Source organism: Polychytrium aggregatum, assembly GCF_025602895.1.
Source record: "Polychytrium aggregatum strain JEL109 chromosome Unknown BJ171scaffold_32, whole genome shotgun sequence".
NCBI lineage: Eukaryota > Fungi > Chytridiomycota > Chytridiomycetes > Polychytriales > Polychytrium > Polychytrium aggregatum.
Window position 1 is genome coordinate 403,838 of NW_026516234.1, and position 23,086 is coordinate 426,923.

Here is a 23,086-nt window from a genome sequence, read left to right on the forward strand (position 1 = left end):
ATCATTGGACATCTCGCTGACGTCCCAATGAAACAGGGTCGCGGATGCTAGACATCGTTAGGTGCTCTTGTTGCGCGAGCGGAGGTTCTCGGGGATGCCGGTCAAAAGATCAAAAGTCTGTTTGCAGGCGACTTCGGCTTCAACTTCGGCGATGATGGGGCGCAGGTACGGGACGTCCTGTGGCAATTGACGAGACGAAGGTCAGGTATTGGTTAGCGTCTGAAGTGGCATGCCGCTGCCTGATAGCAAGTTGGCAACAGGTCATGGTTCCGCGTGCTGTTTAGCATTCGGATTTCGATCGACTGTATATCGAATGCCTTGATTGTCTTGTCGGAAGTCACATCAATCGCGTAGAAAGCGATTTGACCAACAGTGTCTTCGGTGGTGCTTGGTATCATCGCACACGAGCAAGGCGAGCCAGTGCAAGAGATGACGACACTGATAGACACGACACGATCGCCGGGGTTCAATTGGTAGCAGTTCAAAGCTGATTTTGTGCGGGTACTTGTCGAGCTGCAGTCGAAACCAAAACGAATCCATGGTGCCGCTTTGATCTTGTTGAGTTTGGCTGAGATCGTGCTGAGGCCAATACTGCCCACGCCTTGTCCCCCTCACAGCCAAAGCCACTAAATTTCCGTTGACTTTGGTTCACAAAGGAACCTTCCAGGGCGTAATACGCACCTCAGAGGGCTTGGTCTGCTCGGCAACGGGGAGAACGGTCTGGTGGAGCGAAATGTTGAGAGCGCGGCGGAAACGGAAGGTGCGCTCGTTGAACTCCTGAGGAGTCAGGCGCTTCAGGGCCTCAGAGACGATGGGGCCTTCGTCGGGAATAAGATCGTCGAACACAAGACCTGTCCGTGAGAAAGTCGGGACATGCGTTAATAATGTGGAATGTACACAGGTATCGATAGGCAGAGCAGAAACTACTGATGCAAACGTGTTGGCGGGACACGCCCGCTTCCTCGGCAACAAATCGCGCCAGGATATACATCCAGGACGCACGCCAAAGGAATTGCCAGGCACGGAGCGCCGCTCTGCCGATGCCAGATCCGCTCGGCGGGCCCAGGATGCGGATTTGTGGGCCGGCTTGGTTGAGGCATATTAGGGCTGCGGCTCGCAACTTTACCCGACTTGCGGTATCCCATGAGGTTGGCATGAGTCTCGCGGAGACTGGCAAAGGCCTTGCTGGCCTTGAACTGGCGAACGGCTTGCAGGAGGTTGTTCATTGTGCTCAAGTCCCGACGGAGGTGCTTGGATCGGCGGTATCGACACGGAAGGGCAGATGGAGAGCAGCAGGTCTGACTGGACCTTTGGCGCTGTCCTTGATGCTGGTGGCAGCGTGCGCTGTGGCGAAAAAATTTGCGACAGGCCCCGCGCTGTGGAAGCAGCGCGCACAGTCCGCGCTTACGTAACGGCCAGGCGCGCCGGAAATGAAAACTTCATGAGGCCAAATCAGGCTACATGGACGGGCTGGGACGGCCAGGACAGGGAAGCCGTGGCCACAAGCCGATCTCGCCTGCACTTGCTCGATGCAACACTCCAGCGATACGATGAGACAAGCAAAGCGGAAGACGCGAGGCGAAGAGGGGCGGGACGACGAGGATGTGGAGATGACACACGCCGACACCTCCAATGCCATGGATGAGGTGGAAGACGACGATGACAGCGAGAAGGTAATCGGCACGGGCTGTGCCCCATCGTTCAGAGATGCAGCTTGGGCTCCCGAGGAACGACCACGCCATGGCCGCAAAGGCAGTCGAATCTTGCGTGCTGACTGGGACTTGCTGGTCACGATCGTCGGTTAGGAGCTTGTGGATGTCGATTTTGTCTTTTCCGAGCCCCAAGAGATTGACTTCCATGGCCTCAAGTCGCTCCTCCGACAAACCTTTGGTGACGACGCAGATAACCTGCCTCTCTCCGAGCTGGCCAGCACTGTGATCGATCAAAGCTATATTGGGTCCTGCGTCAAGGTCGAGGGGGAACTTGACCCTTACGCAGTGATGTCAGTCCTAAACCTCTCAGCACCGAAGGTACAGAGTGTGTTGCCATAGAAACCTCTCGATCGTTCCAGAGTTCAAAGTCCGATCCATTAATAGGAAACTGGGATCCGTTGCCATTTTTCATCAAGGACCGAGAGAGTATCTCGTCAATTCGAGCCTATCTTCTCCAAAAGGCCAAGAAAAACGCGGAGATGCAGCGCAAACTGGCAGCGCTTCTGGAATCCAGCGATCATCACATTGGGCTCTTGATCAACGAGCGTCTCATCAATATGCCTCACCAAGTTGTCCCAGCAATGCTCAAAATGTTGCTCCAAGAAGTTGACAAGGCCATTCAAGAGGTTACCATCTATAGCTGGGAGCAAGGGTGGGCTGGCGAAGAGAAGCGAGGCTCAGGTGCCTTCATATACTGCGGCGATCACTGTGGCTGACCTTTCTTCACGGGATCAAACGCGCCCAGAGCAAACCGTTCAAATTCGAGTACTACATCATGATATCCAAAACGTACAAAGAGGTAGAGTCGCAGCTGGAACAAGATAGCGATGGCGAGGACAAAGTCGAGTCGCAGGAAGCATCGAAGAAAAATAAAAAGCAAAGGCTGGTAAGTCCCGCGGATTTAGCGCTATCGACAATAACGACTTGAGTCCATAGAACGTATCCTCTGACTCACTTCGTCATCGACGAACTCAACTCTCCCAAGGTCACGGTTTACTACTTTCAGCAGGAGGATGAGCTGATTGAGGAGGTCAGTAGTAGGCTGTAGCGATCGGAGATCTAGTTTGAAAGAATGACCAAATCATCGGCTAGGGGCAAAAGGAGCCATCCGCTAGGAGCAATGGAGCTATCCGCTGGGATCGCAGATCGAAATGTGATGACGTATGCCGATAACACTGCACGTTTATCAGTTCGCCGACTTCAGCTACGACTACAAGTTTTCCAAAGAGGGCTCGTCCTCTGATTCCAAGAGAGCCTTTCAGGAATACGGCATCGATCCGTCCAGAAGAGTCTTTGTCATCCACCGCTCTAAACTGCCCGAGATATTGAAGAGATTCGAGAAAGTTCTCTCTGCTTAACTCTTGGAACCTTGCATTGTTCTGTTAATTGGCATAGCGAGTTTGAAATGGTTCCCTGATAAATCCAAACCGCCACCACCAAGCTTGTTCGGAACATGAACGAGCAGCGCCGATGATTACTAGAGTAACCATGAGTCTGAAGTCTGATGATCGTTTACGGCTGCATCACCTCAGGCGTGCGATTGTTTCCAGTCTAGGTTGGCAATCTCTTTGTTTTTGGTTGGTTTGGGAAGCATGGTCATGAATACACGACCGATTCCCTGTGGCGACGGGACTGGCATACCGAGATCATGATCCGTGAGGCATTGATGTCTCGATGTGGGAGTGTGGTGGATGCATCCGACCCTCTGCACAGCTTCATGGTTTCTCGATATCAAGCCAGCCAGGTCAAACGAGGCGCTCGGCCTCCGGGCACTGTGAGCACACCTGGGATGTGTTGAGCTCGTTCACCGAGCACACATGGATCTTGGAGACGGATGGGCCTGGTGGACACCCCCGGTGATGCATGGATTGCTCGAAATACCAAGCAAAGTTGAGTCCCCGTGGGCTCGACGGATATATCTCTCCCTTTCCTTGCTTTCACGATGCGTTCCCACAGGCAACCAGTGTCAGTTTCCATGGACACACTGTTTGGCCGCGATGGGCGATGGATTGTGGGCATTCACATGCGGAGAAAGCCCCCGCCTGCGTCCAGAAACGTGTCTCGTTATGGGTGTGATGTGTCCAACACTCGATCCTGGCTGTCGATGGCGATGGCGGGAAAACGCGGGAGAGCCATCACTGCAAGTGGCGGCTTTAGAAGGTGTTGCTCCACCAAGATTGAAGAAAGCCCGCCCTGCAGATGCCGACTTTGGCCCATCTCATCCTCCATCTGGGTGCTTGCTACGTTCTTTGGCGATCGAGAATATCTGCTCCGATACTATACTCGCCACATTTACACAGATCAAAGCACAATCGATCGTCGAGCTCTACTTGCATTGCATTTGGCTCTGAAGCATAGGCGTATCTACCTCGATTCCAAGGATTTATCTGCAGCGCGGAATATCAGGCTATTGGCACTTGACGCGTCTCGCTCTTGATCCGGTTCCAAGTGGTAACTTGGGGCCCGTGGGAACCCGCCGATGGACAAGCGAAGCCCCGGCACAGGCGGTGACAATCCTGCCAGTGCGCGAAGCGATTCCTCCAAATCAGTCCCGCGTGCTCCTTCAGAAAGCTCAAAAAAGCGTGGGACGTCACGTCAAAGTTCATTCAATTACGGGGCAGCCGGAGGTGGTCTTCTCTCAGGCGAACGGCGCCAGTCACGAACGGCGACACCCTCAGCACATCGAAGTCCAAAGTCCGCACGTGCCAAAGCGCGGCAGGATTGGGATCGTCTGAAGAAACATGTGGTAAACACCCACTCTCTCTTGGCACAGACCGTTTTCGAGTAATATCATGGCTTTGGTTAGCTGCCACGCGATTTCCTATTCAACTCACCATCCCGCCATCTCTTTCAACATGTCCCGAAACGTTGAAGCGCCTCGGCTTTTTCAACTCGCTTCTGAACCACAGGGCCCAATCCACCAACACATTCATGGCCATGGTGGACAAACTCTGGACAGCGGTTCATAAATACGCCCCGTGTGGCACCCAAAACATCCAAAGAGACAGTACTGTCGAGTTTGTAATGGCTGGATGGGTCAAGATCAAGGCTGCTCAGCATGCAGTTGCCCGGGGTGCGACCGAACAAAAAGCGACGCACGTATCAGAAAGTTCATCGGCTCGAGTTATGAACGTTGCCGTGAAAGTACAGGATGACGTGTCCACAGCTCCGGACGATGATGTCGCCGCTGGGAGCACCTTGAACTTGGGCGAGCGCTTCAAGCAAACCAACAATCACATTCCGATTCAAACAAGCGGCGGAATGGGTTTAGAAGGCCTGAGCCTCGACTCTGTGCCTTATCCAAATATCAATGGAGAGCTCAAAACAATTGCCGAGGGGCTTCGGTCGCAAATTATAGGCAAATATCGCAAGTTTACCTGTATTCTTTTTTTGTGTATAGTATTGTTGATACCGCGATAGAGCTGCTTGGTCTACTTTGGATGCTATTCTTGTATTTCCTTTGCAGCTCGGTTGCAGTCGCTGGTCAGAAACTGCGTGTCTCATGTGTCTGACCTTGTTCTACAGAGGAGGCCGACTTTTACACGGTTCAAGTTCATTTCAATCGGGGCTGGAAGTTGCTGCTCCTTGGTCTCACGCAGGCAGAGTCGTTTGCACGATACATCGATATGTGCTCATTACATATCGCTTTGCCATCGATCAATGACACTCTCCTCGACTCGACCACACGAGAGGTGAGATGCTCCGAGGGTATCACTGGACTATATCATCAAGAGTGTTCAGAGCGATCATTGGACTGTGTTCTTTAGCTTTGGTACTGACGAGACCGCACGTGATTCCGCTTGTGAAGAGTCTTATCAGGATCTTGATCAATCTCGTAAACTCAGATGAGCGTTTTGAGAACCGCCTTAAAGCCGTGTACCTTCTTGGAGAACTCGGCCATTATCTAGGGAGGGTACGAGAGCATGATCACCTCATCAAACTGGTAACTATCGTCCAATGCTTGAGCGCTTCGACATCCGCTTCCGCTTTTCCAGTGGAACCGAAGGGAGCACATTCCTCATTACGTAAAAAAGCATTCGACCGCGATCATCGCCAGCACGCGAGCTCATATGGGCGAAATCTCGTTTCTGTACAGGCTTTCAAGCAAATGATCACCAAAATTCTTGAAATTCAGATCTACGAAAAGGAACGCATGGTAAGATGGTATCGGTGTAGCACGAGTATGCCGTAGTACCGATGCAGTACTGATGTAGAGAGGGATGGCCGGCCTGACATATTTTGTTCACGGAATCGGTGATTTGGATCCGTAGCAAGAGCATTGATTGAAAGCTTGCCATAGTTTGCATCATAATGCACACTGACCCATCACAATTTGTTCGAATGTAGGGAATGAACGATTCATCGCGTTTCACTGACGAAAACAGAGCTTTCAAGATTCATCTGCTGCATTCAATCGGACGACTTTCAACCAGTCTCCAGTACCAGCCAAAGCATTTCGAGGATATGGTCATTTATATTATCCACGAAGAATTTTCTCAGGGCGACAACAAACCCAAAGTGATCCGTTCTAAGGCTGATGGAAAGCGGCAGGACTCTGGCGCCACATTTGTCATAAGAGCTCTACTCGGAATCTTGAATAATGATGTATGAGCTGCTGGCTCACAGTCTGGAATGTGACTGCAAGAGACGTGGATTACAATCGTAGTAATTCAGCGCTTCCATCATGTAGCACAGCTCCGAGAAAGAAATTGACAAGAGCTGACACAATCTGTACCTTGCACTCAATCCAGATCAAAAAAACAGAGGCGAATCAAAAGTATATTGGAGCTCTTTTCCGTCCATATGTGCACCCTTTAATGCGCTCACCAAACCCCGCAATACAAATGATGGCGGTTCAATTCATCAGGTGAGCAAGCTGATCACTGCCAAAGATGTTGATCCTTTGTCGTTGTCCTGGAAGGAATACAGGGAAAATGATCGGTTCTGGAGTTGCACAACTTCAACTCAGCGCATTTGGATTTGACTTTCGGGGATCTTTACACCGCTCGTTTCTGTTTGGCAAGCAACTGGTTCCCAGTCGTCTATGAGGATGCAATTCTCTTGGGGATCGAAAACATGATATCGGGTCTCAAGTCTACCAAGGATATTGATGTTCCTAACTTCAACGCCTTGTTGTGGGAACAGGAACTTAAAGTTTTGATGAAGGTTTGCATATATCTGTGGGGCAATAACCATTTGTATCTCCGTGCTGTACCAAATGCGGCGGCTTCACTTGATTGGATATCAACGATCTGAAGGGACACGTTCCATTATTGACGGTTAATACCGGAAAATCCAAAGCTATCCACGATACAGCCCTCCTCTGAACAGTGATTTCTGGTAATTTATCTTTCGTTTGACGACAGAAACGCCTGGCGGCTGAGTCGCGTCGGGCCCTTCGGGCAAAGTTGCTGAGACAAATGCTTCAAATCCCTGGGACCTACTGCAAGCTGCATCCAGTCCAGGATTATCCTGGATTCTTCGCCGAGGATTCAGCTACTCTGATCCACACAGAAAGTATCGTTGTCAGCCTGCCTGTCAATCCTCTATCCAACATCATGATCACATGTCCGTTGCCGCAGATTCCTGGGATCCCAAATGGAGCAACCACTGTGCCCTATCCATTCATGGTACTCAACCGAAGATGACATGGCTTGCTGCACCTATGGCGCTTCAACAGTATTTTGGCGGCCTCCGAGGATGCTCTTTATTTTCTGAAACTTCGTGCTTTGCACGCAGTAGAGTGCGTGGCCGTCGACTTTCTATTGATTTTTGGACGGGTACTCTGTGGGCACGACATAGTCCCGAGCCGTGTTGTGATTGTATCGAGCGCTTTCTGTCATAGATTTTGGATCGGAGTCGTACTTGACACCCGGGTAGATGTAAAAGGGTCGACTGACGGTTGCTAGCGCATCACCTTTGCTGGTAATTTATTCACACCGACTTTTCCGCCCGACTTTGACTGCCCACAGGATCAATCTGCTCAGGATAAGCTTAACAAACCGCCAACCCACAAATACGAGTATTTGGAGCGCACCGGCCGAGTTCCTGGCCTACCATTTGGATTTACCTATGCCCCTGGTCCCTTTACTGAAGTTAAAGCTCCACATGCTGAAGGCACAGACACAAAGGGCGGCGACAATGAGAAAAAATCTGCAACCTTGCAAAATTCGCTCAAGATCCTCAGAAGAGTTTCGATAGTTGCTGGGACGATGGGGGCTCTTCGCAGAAGCTCCACAGTCAAAGGCCGTCCCTCCATTTCGGAGGAATCTCGGGATGAATGCCATTCCGTCGAGAGTAGTCTTCGAGACGAAGGCGACCTGGAGCGATCTGTCGTTCCGGCCGGTATGACGAAAACGCCTCCACGAAGTGATGTCAGCGACTACAAACGTGGGCCGCCCGGATTCTTCAGCGTGTGTCCCTTCCCAGGCTACGACCCAGATAGAATGCATACAACGCCACCGTCGCTTATCTACGCCAATGCATCGGCACACCCGATTGGCAGACAACCATCAATATCGGGCGATTCTGGACCAATGTTTCTTCGCGGAGCTCGAGAGTCGAAGGCCATCAAAAGCCCCATTGACAATCCGAGTCGAGTAGCAGAGGATATTCCGGAAGGATACATATCAGATCGGCATCCGGTGCTATGGCCAAGCCAGATTCCGTAGGTTTGGGCTGAATACTCTGGGGCCGCAGGATTCAAGACTCTTTTGCTGATTTCCAGTACCTTACCTTGCCATATGCAGAGGTCTAAAGGCCGGAGGCACATCCAGTGATTTTCTGGTCAACGGTCCCGTCATCTTTGACATTATTCAGCCCAGAACCCAGAAGTTGCAGAGGGTGTTCACGACTGTACTCAGTATCAACAAAGAACTGTCGGCGATTCATGTCCAGAACAGTACCAGCAACTCGTGGGTACCCAATGACGCTGTTTGTGTTGAATGCAAGCTTGAAAATGCAGCAAAACTGATGCCTCCAGCCTTATTTCTCAGCAATGTTCTGGAAATAGGTGCAACGTTCAATATCTTTATTAGATCACGAGCCGATCCGGATAAATGGGTATCCGTCAACCTAGAAGTCATCGACGACGACTATGATGACGGTAAGAGGCGTCCATCATGAAGCGTTATTGTGATTTTGTCGATGCTGTTGAATTTATGGCTGAATCAGTTGCAGCGCAATTCGCTAGATTGCCCGGAGGGCCTCCTGTCGACTGTGTGGATGGGGTGGCTGACCTGATTGCAATTTCATTCGGCTGTGAAATCTAACTGGACTATATATGTATTTCTCATGTTCGTCGCCCACACGTCTGTGATATTCTCCGTGACTTTTACAATGTGAATTGGGTCCATCTAAGATATGTCGCCTGGACTCCCAAAGTACCGCTCAAATGCTATTCAAGTTCCGGTTGACGCATCGAATGCTTCGGAAGTCGCTACAAAGGCGGCAAAAGTGCCCAGTGACCGGTTGTTTCACTTCCCCATACCGTCGGGCTATAGTGGAACTAACGAGCCATATTTTGCACCGCCCTTGAATCTACCTCCTTTCCCTATCGGGTACACCGCGAACCGCATCCCATTTTATGGAAAAACGGCGAGCATCAAACCCATTCCAGCTGGAATGACAAACTTTGGAACCCGATTTTACATCGAAGGGCGGTCCACACCAAATGACTCGGCCAAAAATCTCGTTGCCGGCTACGATAATAGTGGTTTCCCCATATTCCTGCCGAGGGGTTGCAACCTTCCATCGCCCTCGGGATTCACTCCGGATGGAATCGCCTTTTACGACATTCCATCCATGATGCAGCAACGAGGAATAATGGTCCTCCCAGCCTCACTGAGCATTCAGGCAACGTGGCCATTGCTGGGTAAGAGTGCTGAGCCCGAGTCGCCCGATGCAGACGCTGGGCAAAGGCATGATATTCTGCAGAAGAAGCATCAGGAACGACTTCGAAATCTTGTCGTCTCCCTGGAGTCGTCTATGACCCAAGTTAGCGGCCACTTTCTTCGCGGTAGTCAGAGGCCAGTAGGCGATCTGAACAGGGTCTCACAATTCAATCGGGTGCGACAGCAAGACGAAGACTGTGGGACCGAATATCTTGAGGATCCCGACGACATCATTGGATTCCTCCGAGAGAGCGAAGACACAGGTTACCTCAAAGCGCATGGAATGAAGGTTATGATCGATCCAGACATACTCAAGTTCCAAAGCGTCCACGCGCCTGTCACCAACAGTACGGTTTTGCGCTATCGTGCGGGTCGCGGCGACCATGAAGAGCGCGATTTCTTTGTTTCCGTCGAGCCGGTCGACATATTTTCGGTCAAATCATTCCATTTCCGCCTTCAAGGAGAAGGTGTACTCGAAATGGCAGTATCATTCAATCCCAAAGCGATGAAAGCGGACCAGGTCGATGGCTCTCTTCACCTCATCGACGACTCTGGGAGGAAGCTTGCCATGTGCCGACTGGTTGCCCTCAAGCAGAGCTTTGTTCGAGTCTCGCCGCTTTCCATCGATGCAGGCTGGATCCTTCCGGAGAGGCGCAAAGAGAGCATTCTCAAGATTGAGAATGTATCTTCTGGCGCTGTCAGCATCAATTTACGCATGCAAAGCGATGCAGCCACCACCAGCGGGACCCCGCAAGCTCCCAGTCGACCTCAAACGTCCAGAAGCGGACCCTTTAGCGTTGCACTCAAGACACTCAAACTTCAGCCGTATGAACAAAAGTCTGTCCCGATCTCGTTTGAGTCAGCCAGCCTCGGTCGGTGCAGCGACGTGCTGGAAATTCATTCGCCTGGAGGCGACATGATCAAGGTTCAGCTCGTGGGGATCGCCGGAATCCCAATTACCTTGTATCCCGAGGACGCCGAGAGCTCCATGGCCGGCGCAGCCGCATTGACTCGCGAGCGATGCGAGTTTATGCGAAAATTCCAGCGAGGCGACTCCAAAGACAAGCCTCATCTCAATTTGTCTCCGACCGATACGGCCATCTTGAAAAACATGATGTCGGCCACGTCCGATCAAGAATCCCGACGCGAGGCGCACACCTTGGATTTTGGAATATCGCCCATGGATTCACATGTGCAAATGAGATGCCTAACATTGATGAATCTTTCGGATGTCTCCATCACCGTCGGGCTCTACTGCCAGCATCCGGCCATCAAATGCCCATATTTGGTCCGCATAGCCCCTCGCATGGCCAACACCGTCGAAGTTGTGTTGAGCATGGCGAGTTCGCTAGCCGGCCGTGCCACAGGGAATATCAAGACCATCATCGAGGTTATTTGCCCAGAGTTTCAAAATATTCCGCTGACAGTCCGAGCATTCATTGGCCAGCCACTGTATTTTCCATCATGGGAGCTGGCCTTCTTCAAGCCCGCACGCATCGGCGACACCGAATCGGTCACATTGTTCCTCATCAACGAGTCGCAGTACAACATCAGTTTCATAGCTCGTGGAATCGAAGCCCCACCACCCGACTCGAATCAGAACTTTATTATTTCATCCATATCGACAGATGAAGCATCGCCTTCGCTCATCTCTCCAGTTTCGGCTATACCTGTGACGTTTGTGTTTAACGCTCGACAGCGGGGACCACTTCTCCAGTCAGTCAGATTCAAACTTCTCACGCCGTTTGAACTAGAAAGTCCAAGTGCCATGTTTGGGAAACCGCTCTCGCTTGTGGGAATCTGTGTTGAACCGTACATCCATCGACCCGGAGAGCTCCCAGATAAAAACGGCATTGATTTTCTCAGAATGTGGATGTCGCACCCCAAACGCGTGCTGGATGAGTATCCATCGCCAGAGGAGATGGCCCAAAGGTTTGACCTGCAGCCGGTTCTCAAGCCGCTTTCACGCGGGTCGATGGTTCCGTATACTCCACCCGCCGGAAGTAATCAAACCACGGCTTGCGCCACTTACTGCGAGGCCGTCTTCATTCGCGACAATATCGAGTTCAAGATGGGCGCCAAACTCGTCGGCCAGTCCGACAACTTTCGGAGATCTCAGCTGCAGCCCGTGCCCGTCAAAAACCGAAGCAACCATGAGCTTACCGTATCTTTTCTTGCCAGCACGCTGTTCACCATCGATCCAAGATCAAAGACGATGCCTCCACACGACTCTGGCAATGTCGACGTCATGTTCGTCCCGCCTCTCGAAAGCCCGGATGTATTGCGATTTTACGGGTTTGGAATGGCCTTGCTTGAGCATGACCACAGCTTTCACGCCATTCAAATGATTGGCAAGAGCGATACCGACTTTTTGATCTTTCCACCTCCAAACAAGGATAAGCAGATCACCCTCGACTTTGGCCGCGTGGAGGTATCGTCGTTAGAGATCAGCCAAAAGACACTGCTTCTGTGCAATACCTTCCCAGCATCATATTCCTGGAGCGTCAAGATGATCAGCGGAAAGTCCAAGTTCTCGGCCTTTGAAATCGGAATGATCCTCGGGGAGCTCCACGCCTACGAAACATATCCGTTGGTATTCAAATTCCATGCCGACTCGTCCGGGACTTTTGAGAGCATGGCCGAGGTTCACATAGCCGAAACGCTTGATCGGCACGCAAAGCCCACGAAAGTAGCAACCGTGCTTCTGCGTGGACAGATGGTCAACACCTCACTCTTTGGATGTCCCGATGTCCTCGAGTTCGGGAGCACCGTTGTCTTTCAGAAGAAGGAGAAAAAGTTCACCATCACCAACAATGGATCAACCGAAACTTTGGTGACAATCCTCGTCAAGCCCCCGTTCTACGTGGGTATCAAGTCCTTTCATCTGACCCCGAAAGCGCAGCAGGAAATAGCGGTATCGTACCAACCGACCGAGTCCCGATCGACTGTGATCAAGATGCTGGTATTCTCAAACCTGAGGCTCTACATTGTCAATCTCTCGGGCACGGGTGGAACGGCCCAGTTGATATGTGAGAAGTACGAAGACAGGGCCATAGACTTTGGATACCAGCGTGAGGGTACGGTGGCTTGGCTCCCGATATACGCCACCAACAAAGGGACCCTTCCACTTTCTTTGAAAGCAATAACAAGCGACAGCCCAGACTTGGTTAAAATCGAATTCCTGAACATCACCTCCACCGTGCCATACGAGGGGACGACCTCCGGCGCTGGAATGATGCACATCAGGATTCGCAAAGATTACTGGAGCATCCTAAGAAGGAAGTTTCAAGTTTTCAACGCCTTGAAGGACCTACTGAAGGTGGCCAAGGGAGCAAAGAGTCGGTCCGACTATTGGAGCGATGGCGATCGCAAGGATGATCTGGGAATATCGGTGCAGATCCACAAAACAGACACAATCGATATCTTGGGCAGCAGCATCCCCGAAATCACACCCATTCTGCGGCCCTTTTATTCGTATCATTTTCTGATCGGATACTGTAACAAGTATCAGACCAAAACGGACACCTTCATCGATTTCCACTACATGCCCGTGACGACCGAGGAATCGACAAACAATCTCCCGCTGTTGCTCAAGTCGATGAGACTGCATGTGGACGGAAACGCATATCGACCACTCGAATTCTTTCCACCTTTCCATGATTTCGGCATAGTCGCGACGGAAGCATATTCGGGCAAAACAGCGAAAGAGCCCGAGTCTGCTCCCTCGTTCCCGTACGGCGTCGTTCGCCAGGAAGACGAGTCAAAATCACATACGCTGATGTTGCAGATCATCAACATGTCGATGGAGACCCAAAATCTCTCACTCCAGTATATTCATCCGGAGTTTTCCATAAGCGGGCGATCATGGCACCTTCAGCCCGGAGAAAAGCTTCATATTCCTGTTGATTTCCATCCTCCAAAGGAGCAGGTTCAATATCGGGGCGAAGCTAGGTTCCTCCACAAACATGGCGTCTCCACCATCCGACTCGCAGGCACGGGAGCTTCAGCAGATCTTATCTGCGATCGCACTCTCGACTTTGGCAGTCTCAAGATCGGCACAACCGGAACGCGTGCCCTCAAACTCAGCAATCGCGGTCTGATGATCTGTCGGTTCTGGATATATATCTGCCAAAGCAACGGCGACTTTAAGCTTCATGGGAGCGACCCAAGCGAATACGAAGGCTCGGTGGAATCTGGCTGCTCCACCACTGTTACGGTTGAGTGCTCAACCCAGTCACCTATCGAAAAGCCCGCCCATTTGCGTATCAAATGGCTGCGCGTTCCCGGAGGAATCTGGGAGCAGACCTTGGTCCCGCTGTTTGTCCGCATCGGCATACCTATATTCAAGATCCATAAGTCCGAGCTCGACTTTGGAACGACCTATATTAATGTCAACAAAGTGCTGAGTCTTCTGGTATCGAATGACGGAAACGCTGTGTGCATGTGGAGTTCTCGTTCAGAGAGCGTCAACATCGAAGCGTTTCCAAGCACAGGTGTGATCAATCCTGGAGAAACATTCAGCATCCGAGTCAAATACTCACCGTTGGACTATCAGCCTCTCTCTACATCGCTGTCCTTTGAAACGGATGCCGGGAACAAGGTTGCGATGTGCTACGGAATCGTCGGAGTTCCATATTTGATGATTTCCAAGGAGCTCATGGCAATTGATTTCGGCATTGCGGCTATCAACAAAACGCATACGCGCTCCATCGAAATGGAGAACACGGGGAGCAAGCCGATCGAGTTCGAGGTTTCGATCTTTGAAAATACCCAGGATGGGGTTCCTTCGTACGATGAGGACTATGACATATTTTTTGCGGATCCGCCAAGCGGAGTGGTTCAGCCCGGCGAAAAGGCAAAGATCATGTTCCATGGCATTCCACGAGAGTACGGGGCAATCAACACCGCAAAGTACATGATACGTACGCGGGATGGGGAGCAGTATACCGGTAGCATCTGTATCACGGGTGGGAAGGCAATCATCAAGCTCGCACCTCCAAAAGTAACCGATGAGACAACCAAGCCGACGACCGCAGAGCAATCCCGCTCTACCCCTCAATCGCGGCTTGGGAGCACACCGACAGCGCGGAGCACAACCACTTTCGAAGCCGGGCAGATGGCCATGTTCTCCCACATTGAAAATTTACAGGAGATTCTGGCTGGACTGCGTGCTGCCGAGCTCGATAACGGTCTTGCCGAGTCGAAGAGACAAGGGCGCCCAGATGGCTCCAGAATTCATCAGAGACACGGGACACGGGTATCGACTTTCAGCCGCGAGTCTGTTGACAGCCGCCAGCCTTTCACACCCACTTCGGCTCACACTTCTACAGCGGCATCAGGAACTCCGCGCAGAAGACGAGAGGGATCGGTAGGTTCCGAAGTCGGCGGGAGAGGTACCACGGACGACGAGGCGCTGCGTTTCATACAAGGAACTCGGGTCTTTGATGGCTCCGATTTCAAAGGCAAAGCTACATCTGAATCCGGAAAGCAGGTCCGATTTGGGTATACCCCCAAATCGGACGAGGATGGTCAGGATGGGGCCATGTTCGATGTCCCTAGCACTGCTTCCGAGAGACGTGCGGATACCTCAAGCACTGCTGCAAGTCGAATCGAAACTGGCGATCGCGAGTCTCGAGGCATCCAATCTAGACGATCTTTTGAGCGCAGATCGAGCCGCTCTCAAAAGAGTACAGCCCCTCAGGCGCTCCCGCATGAGCTGGATGATGAATCAGCGGCTGTCAAGTACATGGACGAACTCACAGCAATAGAGGCTGAGCTGGAAAAGGCTCTCCTCAGCGAAATCGATATGGCCGCTGACCTTCAAGGCGAGAATGGCCAGGATAGGCGGTGGATCGGCGGACTTGGCCGATATCGCCCTGCTCAAGAGCGGCGAAGACTCCCGGATCGATCGACCAAACCAGATGTTGCTTCCCGGACTCCTGAGCCCGATCAAGCTGGATACAAAGGCGATTCTAAAACATCCGGAGCCAGTCCAACCGGACCGTCAAAGGGTAAAGAAGTCAATGGCGAAGGTGCCGAAGCTGCGAAGGGACGACAGCTGCGTGAGCACGGCGCCAGCGAGGGAGGCTCGGAGGAGCCGCATGCTGAAGCAGCCCAGCGCATCGAGCATACACTCGGGAACTTGATCAACATGGCACAGGGTCTGATGAATCAGTCGCGCATGATCTTGCACGGCTATACCGAGAAGACCAGCGAGGAGATTGGGCTGCTCAAGAAAAAAATCGATGCTATCAACAACAGAGTCATCGAGAGCACAAAGTCAATCATGAAGAACGTCCGAGATCAACTCTCGGGAGAGTGGGTGCCAAATCGGGAATTTCTTACAGGCACCTTGCGACGTTTGCAAGCATCCAACCATGTGGTCGAGACCCTCACTCAGCTTTCCGTTTCTGCCAAGAAGGACGATGACGAAGTTGACACATTCAACCTCGGGCTCTTCAGAATCGATCAAAGGAGTGAAGACATTCTCCTCTTTAACCTCCCTAACACCGGCAACCTCAGCTTTGATTTTGAACTAGTGCCCATCCTCAGCCAGACATGCGTTCCTCCAGGAGTCGAGGGTGACGGATTTGAATACTTCCAGATCACGCCCTCCTCTGGTACGATCGATCCTCGAAACTCCATCAACATCTCAGCTTCTGTATTCGCGGCGACTCCCGGGCTTTATCAGCAAGGATACGAGCTGCGCTCTGCAGGAGAGGTTGTCCTGTCCTTCTATCTCAGTGCTCGCATTGGTGTCCCTCGAATCGAGCTCGCTCCAGCGATATTGGACTTTGGACTAGTGACTCGCCGAAAAACGAGCACACGGACGCTCTTGATCTCAAACGCCGGTACTTTCCGGGATATCTGGCGTATCGAGCCTATCATTGCTGATGGTGGATCCCAGGCGATGTTTTCTGGCACGGCTTCCGGTGCCAATCGTCTCCCCTTCGAGTGCGCGCAGCAGCGAGGCGAACTCGAGCCTGGAGATTCCGTGGAGGTCGGCATTAGCTTCAGTCCAACCAATGAAGGTCCATACCAACAAAAGTACCGACTAACGTGGAGTATGGCTCCGATATCGTTCGAGACGAAGGGCATCGGGGGCGGTGTACGCATCAAACCCACATATGTCGATCCGGCAGATATCCAATTCGGCGGCCTCGACTGGGGGACTTGTGTCGTCGGTGTTGGATATACAAAAAAAATTGACCTCAAGAACATTGGAAATGTCGATGGCGAGATCGAAATCAGGAATCCGCATCAATTCCTACAAATCGAGGCACCTAAAAACAGCCGTGGTGGAATAGTGGTTCGATCGGGGGAGTCTATTCCTGTGACCCTCACCTATCGGCCTCTCGAAAGTCTGAACACAAAAGAAGGAATCAAAATTGCCCTGCCCGAGAACGACTTTGTATCGATTCCTTTCAAGGCCACGGCAGGGGTGTGCTCATGGAAAATCGACAACAGACTCAGTCTCGTCAATATGTCAATCAACGATATTCAGAATGGTCGAATCACGGTCATTAACGATGGAGAGCTCGATATTCCTCTGGAGGTTCAGATGTCTCAGCCCATCTCTCCGAACATCAGCTTCATAACCAAAGGCTGGCGAGCCGACAAGAGCTTGATTGTTGCTGGTCAGGAGATCACCATCGATCTCACGGTAACACCAAAGAAGCCCGAACTTTTCGATGGCAGCGTGCTGTTGATGACAAATCTCGGGAGGGGAACCATCACCGAAACAATCCCGTACAAATTCAGGGCCTATGCGGAGGCCGTCGCTCTTGACGACGACGACGATGCTTCAGTCGGAAGAATCATGGTTGGCCAAACGGCTTCTGTGAAGCGAACCCTCACCAACTTTGGTAACTCCGAAGTACGCTATCGTGTCCGAATAGAGGTATACACCCCGGAGCATGCGCTCAAAGGGTCCCTCGATAGCGTCACCGAAGGCGGAGGCGTGCCCAAGCGACTTGCCAAGAAGGGTAAGGCTGGAAGTTCGATGGGATCCCAGAGTCTCAAACAAGGTCGATCAAAGTCCAAAATCCTGGCATCGTCAGAACATGTTCCAGCGAGAACCCCATGGAAGATCAGGGGATTGTCTGGTAAGCTTGTGAAGCGATTTGCTGCGAAATATCCTTCATTGTAGATACGAAAGTTGCTTTATTTGCTCCCAATCTGACACGACACATACCAAAACTAGAGGGAATTCTTGAGCCCGATAAAACCATTGACATCGAAGCCATATTTGAATCGCTTGATGAAGATGGTGACGACTGGCACGAAGCCCGACTTGTTGTCGAAAAGTGCGAGGTGAGCACACGGTTGAATGGAATGAACCCCTCCTTCTTGCTCACCTGATCTCATCAATTTCGTGTACATCTGTTTACTAGGGGAGCGTTTGGGAGGAACTCTCCTCGCTCAAGCTCGTTGGCGCAGGCGGTAAACCAAAACTCGTTCTGGATACTCAAGCTGTGGACTTTGGACACGTTGGAATCGGGGCTGAGAAGACCGCGGTGGTTCTGCTCCAAAATGAGGTTGGTTCTTCTCGATCTGTGAGACGCTATTTGATGCATCAAGGCATGAAGGCCTATCTGGGCCATCGAACAAGGGATTTGTTCTTGCAACCGATACGAGCTGTGGAAGCCCCCCCCCAATTCATATTCTAGGTTATTGGCGGCTGGCTAAACATCATGTTGACCAGAACTTGCCCAAACCTCGTAATAGGGCACAGCAATCCTGGACTATGAGTTTGTGCCATTCTGGGACTTTGATGTTCAAATTCGGCTAGGAGAAGCTGTCCCAATGAAGGGCCATATTGAGCCTGGGGGGTATTTGAAAATGCCCATTTATATTCAAGCCCGATCAAGACATTGATTACTCCTCGACAATCGAGATACAGACCCAGGTTGACAAACAGACGGTGGCCATGACAGGGAGAGGTAAGCGTCACAATCGAGCGATGCATGTTTAGCGTTTTCTGACTGACATCCACCGATTCACAGGTGCGGTATATCGAATATATGAGGCGGGATTGCCAAATTACATCGACATGGGCACGATATATCTTGGAGAGACAAGTGAAAGCTTTGTAAGTTTGTGTCAAGCCCCGTAACAGATTCGAGAATAATGGAGGCGACGAGGTCGGGCTAATAGGTTTTGTGTTAACCAGATCAAAGTTATGAACGACTGTGAGTTCGAAATCAATGTTGCGGCGGCGGTGTTCCTGTCCGACCCGAACGAGCATCCAGACGCAGAAATCGCAACACAGTTTCGGACCTTCCCCGAGCTGTTTGATTATCCCGCGAACCCGCAAGACCCCGGCAACAATCAGGTATACATTACTGATTGAGCTAGTTCTGACAAGAAATCGGCACTGAATCAACCTCTATGTAGTCGATCGTCAGTCTCGGTCTCATCCAAGTTGTTTCCACCCTTTCCGACAGCCACCGGGGCCACCCTTGACATAAGTGAAGCAACAGCCTTGGTGGGAGGCGGCAAGAAGAAGTTTATCTGCAGGCTGAGAGTGATGGCGGACGATGCATCAGCGTCAGTGCCTCTTTAGTTATGGCATAAACAAGTTGTTGTTCTTCCGTCAAGCGCCTGAGCCTCTCGACACGCCTGAGCCTATGGATCAGCTGGACTTTTGGAGAAACGGTAGGGTTTTGCTGCTCTACTTTGCTCCTGACACCGTGTTCAGTTGACATCTATCCTGTACTCCAATTCTAATTTACACTGGTCTTGATGCAAACGCACGTGTAACATCGACCGTATCAGCCGATGGACTCTGGTTCGATTGTGAGCATCTATGTATTCAATCCAAACCGATTCCCTGTCCAATACGAAGCCACGATCACATCGAGTGTGAGTAATTTTGCGATCAATCCCCCGCAATGCGCGTGTTTGGGAGGCGATCGCTCCACAACGATAAATCGGCATCGATTGACCCTTATACAACTCGAACGATCGCGATGCCATAGGAATATTCGCTCTACCATCGCAGTGCCTTGGTTGGCTCCCGCCAATTTAAAGAATTGACGCTTGAGCTATGTGCAATCGGAAGCGATTTGGATGACGAAGTTCCATCAAGCATTCTGTGTGAAGGTGTTCTCGAACTCCACACCAACATTCCGGCGATCGCAACCATCGAGCTTCCAGTCCGAGGGCTTCTTATCGACGTAGGTTGATATGATGCACCGAAGTGGGGCAGCTCTGCGCGGCACCAATGTTTGCTCACTCTCGCTACGTTGACATGCCGCATTGTGCTGGACAACAGATCATCACAGCTCTGGATTTCTCTGAAGCAAAGGCCATCCAGTTCGGACCTGTGCTCCTCGGAAACATCAGTTCCAATAGCTTTTCCTTTCAAAACCCGCTTCGTCGGCCCTTGAACTGGAAGTTTTTTGTCGAAGATGCATATCGAGATATATTCCTTGTCTCGAGGGACTATCCCTTTGTCCAGGTGTGTTCCGAATCGAGTCTCATTTTCCAGGGCCCCATATTCATCCTCCCCATGCCGAGCTTTGGAATTGAGGACGTGCCCATTGGTAACCTCGTCTCCGATTTGGAAAAATCGCAATGGAAACCATTTTGCGCGCAAATTAGGGCACGGCAAAATCAAAGAGGGAGGTCTCCATACCGATTCAGTTCAAGCCCAAGATTGCTGTTGGATACTTGGCCGCTGCCACACTGGAGACCGATGAAGGAACACATACCATTCAGATATCTTTTTATAGCGTCAATAGCTAGACCGGTCAGAATGATATGGGTCCGATCTATCGTTGCGACGCCCATATATGCATTTTGACCCTACCGAGGGCTCTGTCTGACTTTCTCATGCCACCGACATTCAGTTCCGATCCTTAACTCGATTTTTGGCGATTACATCGAAGGCACAGGGGTTGTTGCAGAAATCAAGCTCGAGATCAATAAGCTTCCGTTTGGAGTCGTTGGTATTGGAAACCCAGAATTCCGCGTGGTCAACATCATCAACCCCACCCCAGTCACAATATTACTTTCATTCCAGCTTACTAACGCAGACTTTTATATGGAATCGTATGATCGGTAAGGGATTGCGTCAATAGATTGAGCACACTTGCCATGAATCTGACCGACCCGCTTTCCCAGGGTACCGTTGCCTCCGGAGCAACCGACAGAAATCAAACTTTACTTTGACCCCAAGGTCACTGGACCAGCAGAGGGTGCCGTGCACATTTTCCACTTTGACGAAGCACAAGGACGCAAAACTAAACAGCTCGGCACTCTTCTCTTGACTGGGTCCGGGGGCGTTTTTGGGATGCAATCCGTGGGCGACGAACCGGGAAAACCCACTGCCGCAATAGTGATCAATTATCCGAAAATCCCAGAGTCCGCACGAGCCAAAAAGCATTTTGAAGTCGAGAATTGCGGAGAAACTGTCATCCATGTTGGCATTGTGGACAACAGCGGCAATGAGCTTGCGCGAGACACAGAGATTCGGTGCGAGAACTTCTCGGTTCTCATCAGTCCCTCTGTCGCGCTGATCAAGCCCAAGAGCAAGCACCGCTTTGCTGTTACGGTTCGGGTCGGTATAGTGTGCTTGTGGAGGGATGATTGTTGGAACGAGAGAAGCGGATTATCTTCCCATGGGCTTCCCACGGACTTCCCGACTTACGCTGTCGACAACGATCCTCAGGGCATCCGGGTAGGCGAAGCAACATGCCATTTACAGCTGCGAACCAAGACCCTCGCCAAACCAAAAACAATCCCCATCGAGATCACGGCTACGATTGTCAACGCCTTTGCTATGATGATCGATAGCATCAAAGCCTTTTCCCGAGCAGACAACTCCATCGAAACAACTCTGAACGTGATGTTGCAAGAGGAAGGGAAATACGACTCGGAGATTGAGCTGTGGAAGATTTTGCTGCCGGTCATTCGCATCTCTCCGTTCGCCCCAAGCGACATGCTGCGCTCCATTCCTTGTGCACAGGTAGGGCAGGTATCAATATTCTTTGGTGTGTGTGCCGTATCAGGCATCGCGATCTAATCCTGATTCTTCGGCATAGCCCAACGTCACCGACGTTGATATTCAGCCCTACACTGTTCGCCCACCGGCAATTCCAAGGGAGTTGCCTCCGCGACAGAAAAAGTGGTACATGAACCGGGTCTCCATGGCTCTTGATCAAGGAAACAAGGTAAGATACGAAACAAAAGCCACAAAAGATGATCATTACAGGCTTGTTGGGTCCGGATTTCTCCGCTACGTAAGATAGGGCGGCGGGTAGCTCCACTAAGCATATACTGTGGATATCGCTTAAAAGGACCGCCAATCGTCACCCTCGGATCTGGAACGACGACAAGAGGCACTGCGCTTCACCCAGCCCATTGAGAAAAAAGTGCACCTGACTTTTGATAAGCGACTTCGTCTCGAGTGATGTTGGTTGATGAAAATGTCACAATAGACCACCGCAGATTTTTGCAGAATACAATGCTGATACAGTCGATCCAGAAAAAAAAAAAAAAAACGGGACAGTTCCTTCCTGGCTTCAGATGTCTGAATCCCGCTGACTGACTGTAGGCCCCAGTGAGCAGGCCGCGAGATTGTTTCCAGTCCTGGTTGGCAATCTCTTTGTTTTTGGTTGGTTTGGGAAGCATGGTCATGAATACACGACCGATTCCCTGTGGCGACGGGACTGGCATACTCAGATCATGATCCGTGAGGCATTGATGTCTCGATGTGGGAGTGTGGTGGATGCATTCGACCCTCTGCACAGCTTCATGGTTTCTCGATATCAAGCCAGCCAGGTCAAACGAGGCGCTCGGCCTCCGGGCACTGTGAGCACACCTGGGATGTGTTGAGCTCGTTCACCGAGCACACATGGATCTTGGAGACGGATGGGCCTGGTGGACACCCCCGGTGATGCATGGATTGCTCGAAATACCAAGCAAAGTTGAGTCCCCGTGGGCTCGACGGATATATCTCTCCCTTTCCTTGCTTTCACGATGCGTTCCCACAGGCAACCAGTGTCAGTTTCCATGGACACACTGTTTGGCCGCGATGGGCGATGGATTGTGGGCATTCACATGCGGAGAAAGCCCCCGCCTGCGTCCAGAAACGTGTCTCGTTATGGGTGTGATGTAAATGAGACGCCCGATATCCTGTGTGTGGAGAAAGTTGGACAGTGTTCACCAGTCGAGCTCTTGCTGCGATGTCGTCTCGCTGAGCCGCCGTATCTTTGGTGTTGCCGCCCATCGTTGCTGCCAAGTCCATCTTGGCTGAGTGCCAATGGATTCCATATGGCCATGGAGTCCCACAAGACCTTGGATCTTGCTTGTCCAAAGTTTCCCCCCCCCACTCATCGATATCCGTCAGCGACGCTCGATTTGCACACCTTGACCATGTCGTCTTGATTGCGTTGGCGTCGCGATATTGGGCTGTGGTGCACCGATGCGATGGATTGCGGGTCACCAACGACATTTACTACGACATGAACGCACCCC

General features: G+C 51.4%; 3 protein-coding genes across 3 annotated transcripts; 2 read left to right on the top strand and 1 right to left on the bottom strand.

Moving 5' to 3' along the window:
* Positions 1-12: 12 nt before the first annotated feature.
* Positions 13-1,362, bottom strand: BJ171DRAFT_514850 (cytochrome b-c1 complex subunit 7). Its single transcript, XM_053111883.1, has 3 exons — positions 1,127-1,362; positions 682-851; positions 13-177 (listed from the first exon to the last, which is right to left on the bottom strand). The coding sequence occupies exons 1-3, from the start codon at positions 1,224-1,226 to the stop codon at positions 58-60; spliced, it is 390 nt and encodes a 129-aa protein (XP_052964473.1). The 5' UTR covers positions 1,227-1,362; the 3' UTR covers positions 13-57.
* A 167-nt stretch (positions 1,363-1,529) lies between these two features.
* On the top strand, positions 1,530-3,353 carry BJ171DRAFT_461544 (p21-C-terminal region-binding protein-domain-containing protein; the record flags this gene model as incomplete). The annotated part of the gene is made up of 6 exons (XM_053108484.1): positions 1,530-1,673; positions 1,806-2,030; positions 2,129-2,338; positions 2,458-2,598; positions 2,698-2,742; positions 2,903-3,353. 6 exons carry the CDS (start codon positions 1,530-1,532, stop codon positions 3,068-3,070), a joined length of 933 nt encoding a protein of 310 aa, XP_052964474.1. The 3' UTR covers positions 3,071-3,353.
* A 1,485-nt stretch (positions 3,354-4,838) lies between these two features.
* On the top strand, positions 4,839-22,020 carry BJ171DRAFT_584296 (uncharacterized protein; the record flags this gene model as incomplete). Its single annotated transcript, XM_053114302.1, has 27 exons — positions 4,839-4,977; positions 5,238-5,404; positions 5,521-5,625; positions 5,809-5,868; positions 6,060-6,317; positions 6,464-6,489; positions 6,737-6,878; positions 7,079-7,342; positions 7,685-8,057; positions 8,440-8,626; positions 8,708-8,817; positions 9,118-17,589; positions 17,808-17,917; positions 17,998-18,141; positions 18,332-18,379; positions 18,465-18,546; positions 18,610-18,695; positions 18,777-18,938; positions 19,205-19,261; positions 19,382-19,468; positions 19,585-19,782; positions 19,881-20,151; positions 20,458-20,668; positions 20,732-21,167; positions 21,279-21,575; positions 21,652-21,780; positions 21,907-22,020. 27 exons carry the CDS (start codon positions 4,839-4,841, stop codon positions 22,018-22,020), a joined length of 12,735 nt encoding a protein of 4,244 aa, XP_052964475.1.
* Between the last annotated feature and the right edge of the window lie 1,066 nt (positions 22,021-23,086).

Coding starts and splice junctions, on each gene's coding strand:
- BJ171DRAFT_514850 (XM_053111883.1), bottom strand. CDS start 1,226: ATGAACAACCTCCTGCAAGCCGTTCGCCAGTTCAAGGCCAGCAAGGCC. Junction 852..1,126: donor CATGGGATACCGCAAGTCGG/GTAAAGTTGCGA, acceptor TCTCACGGACAG/GTCTTGTGTTCGACGATCTT. Junction 178..681: donor AGCAGACCAAGCCCTCTGAG/GTGCGTATTACG, acceptor CAATTGCCACAG/GACGTCCCGTACCTGCGCCC.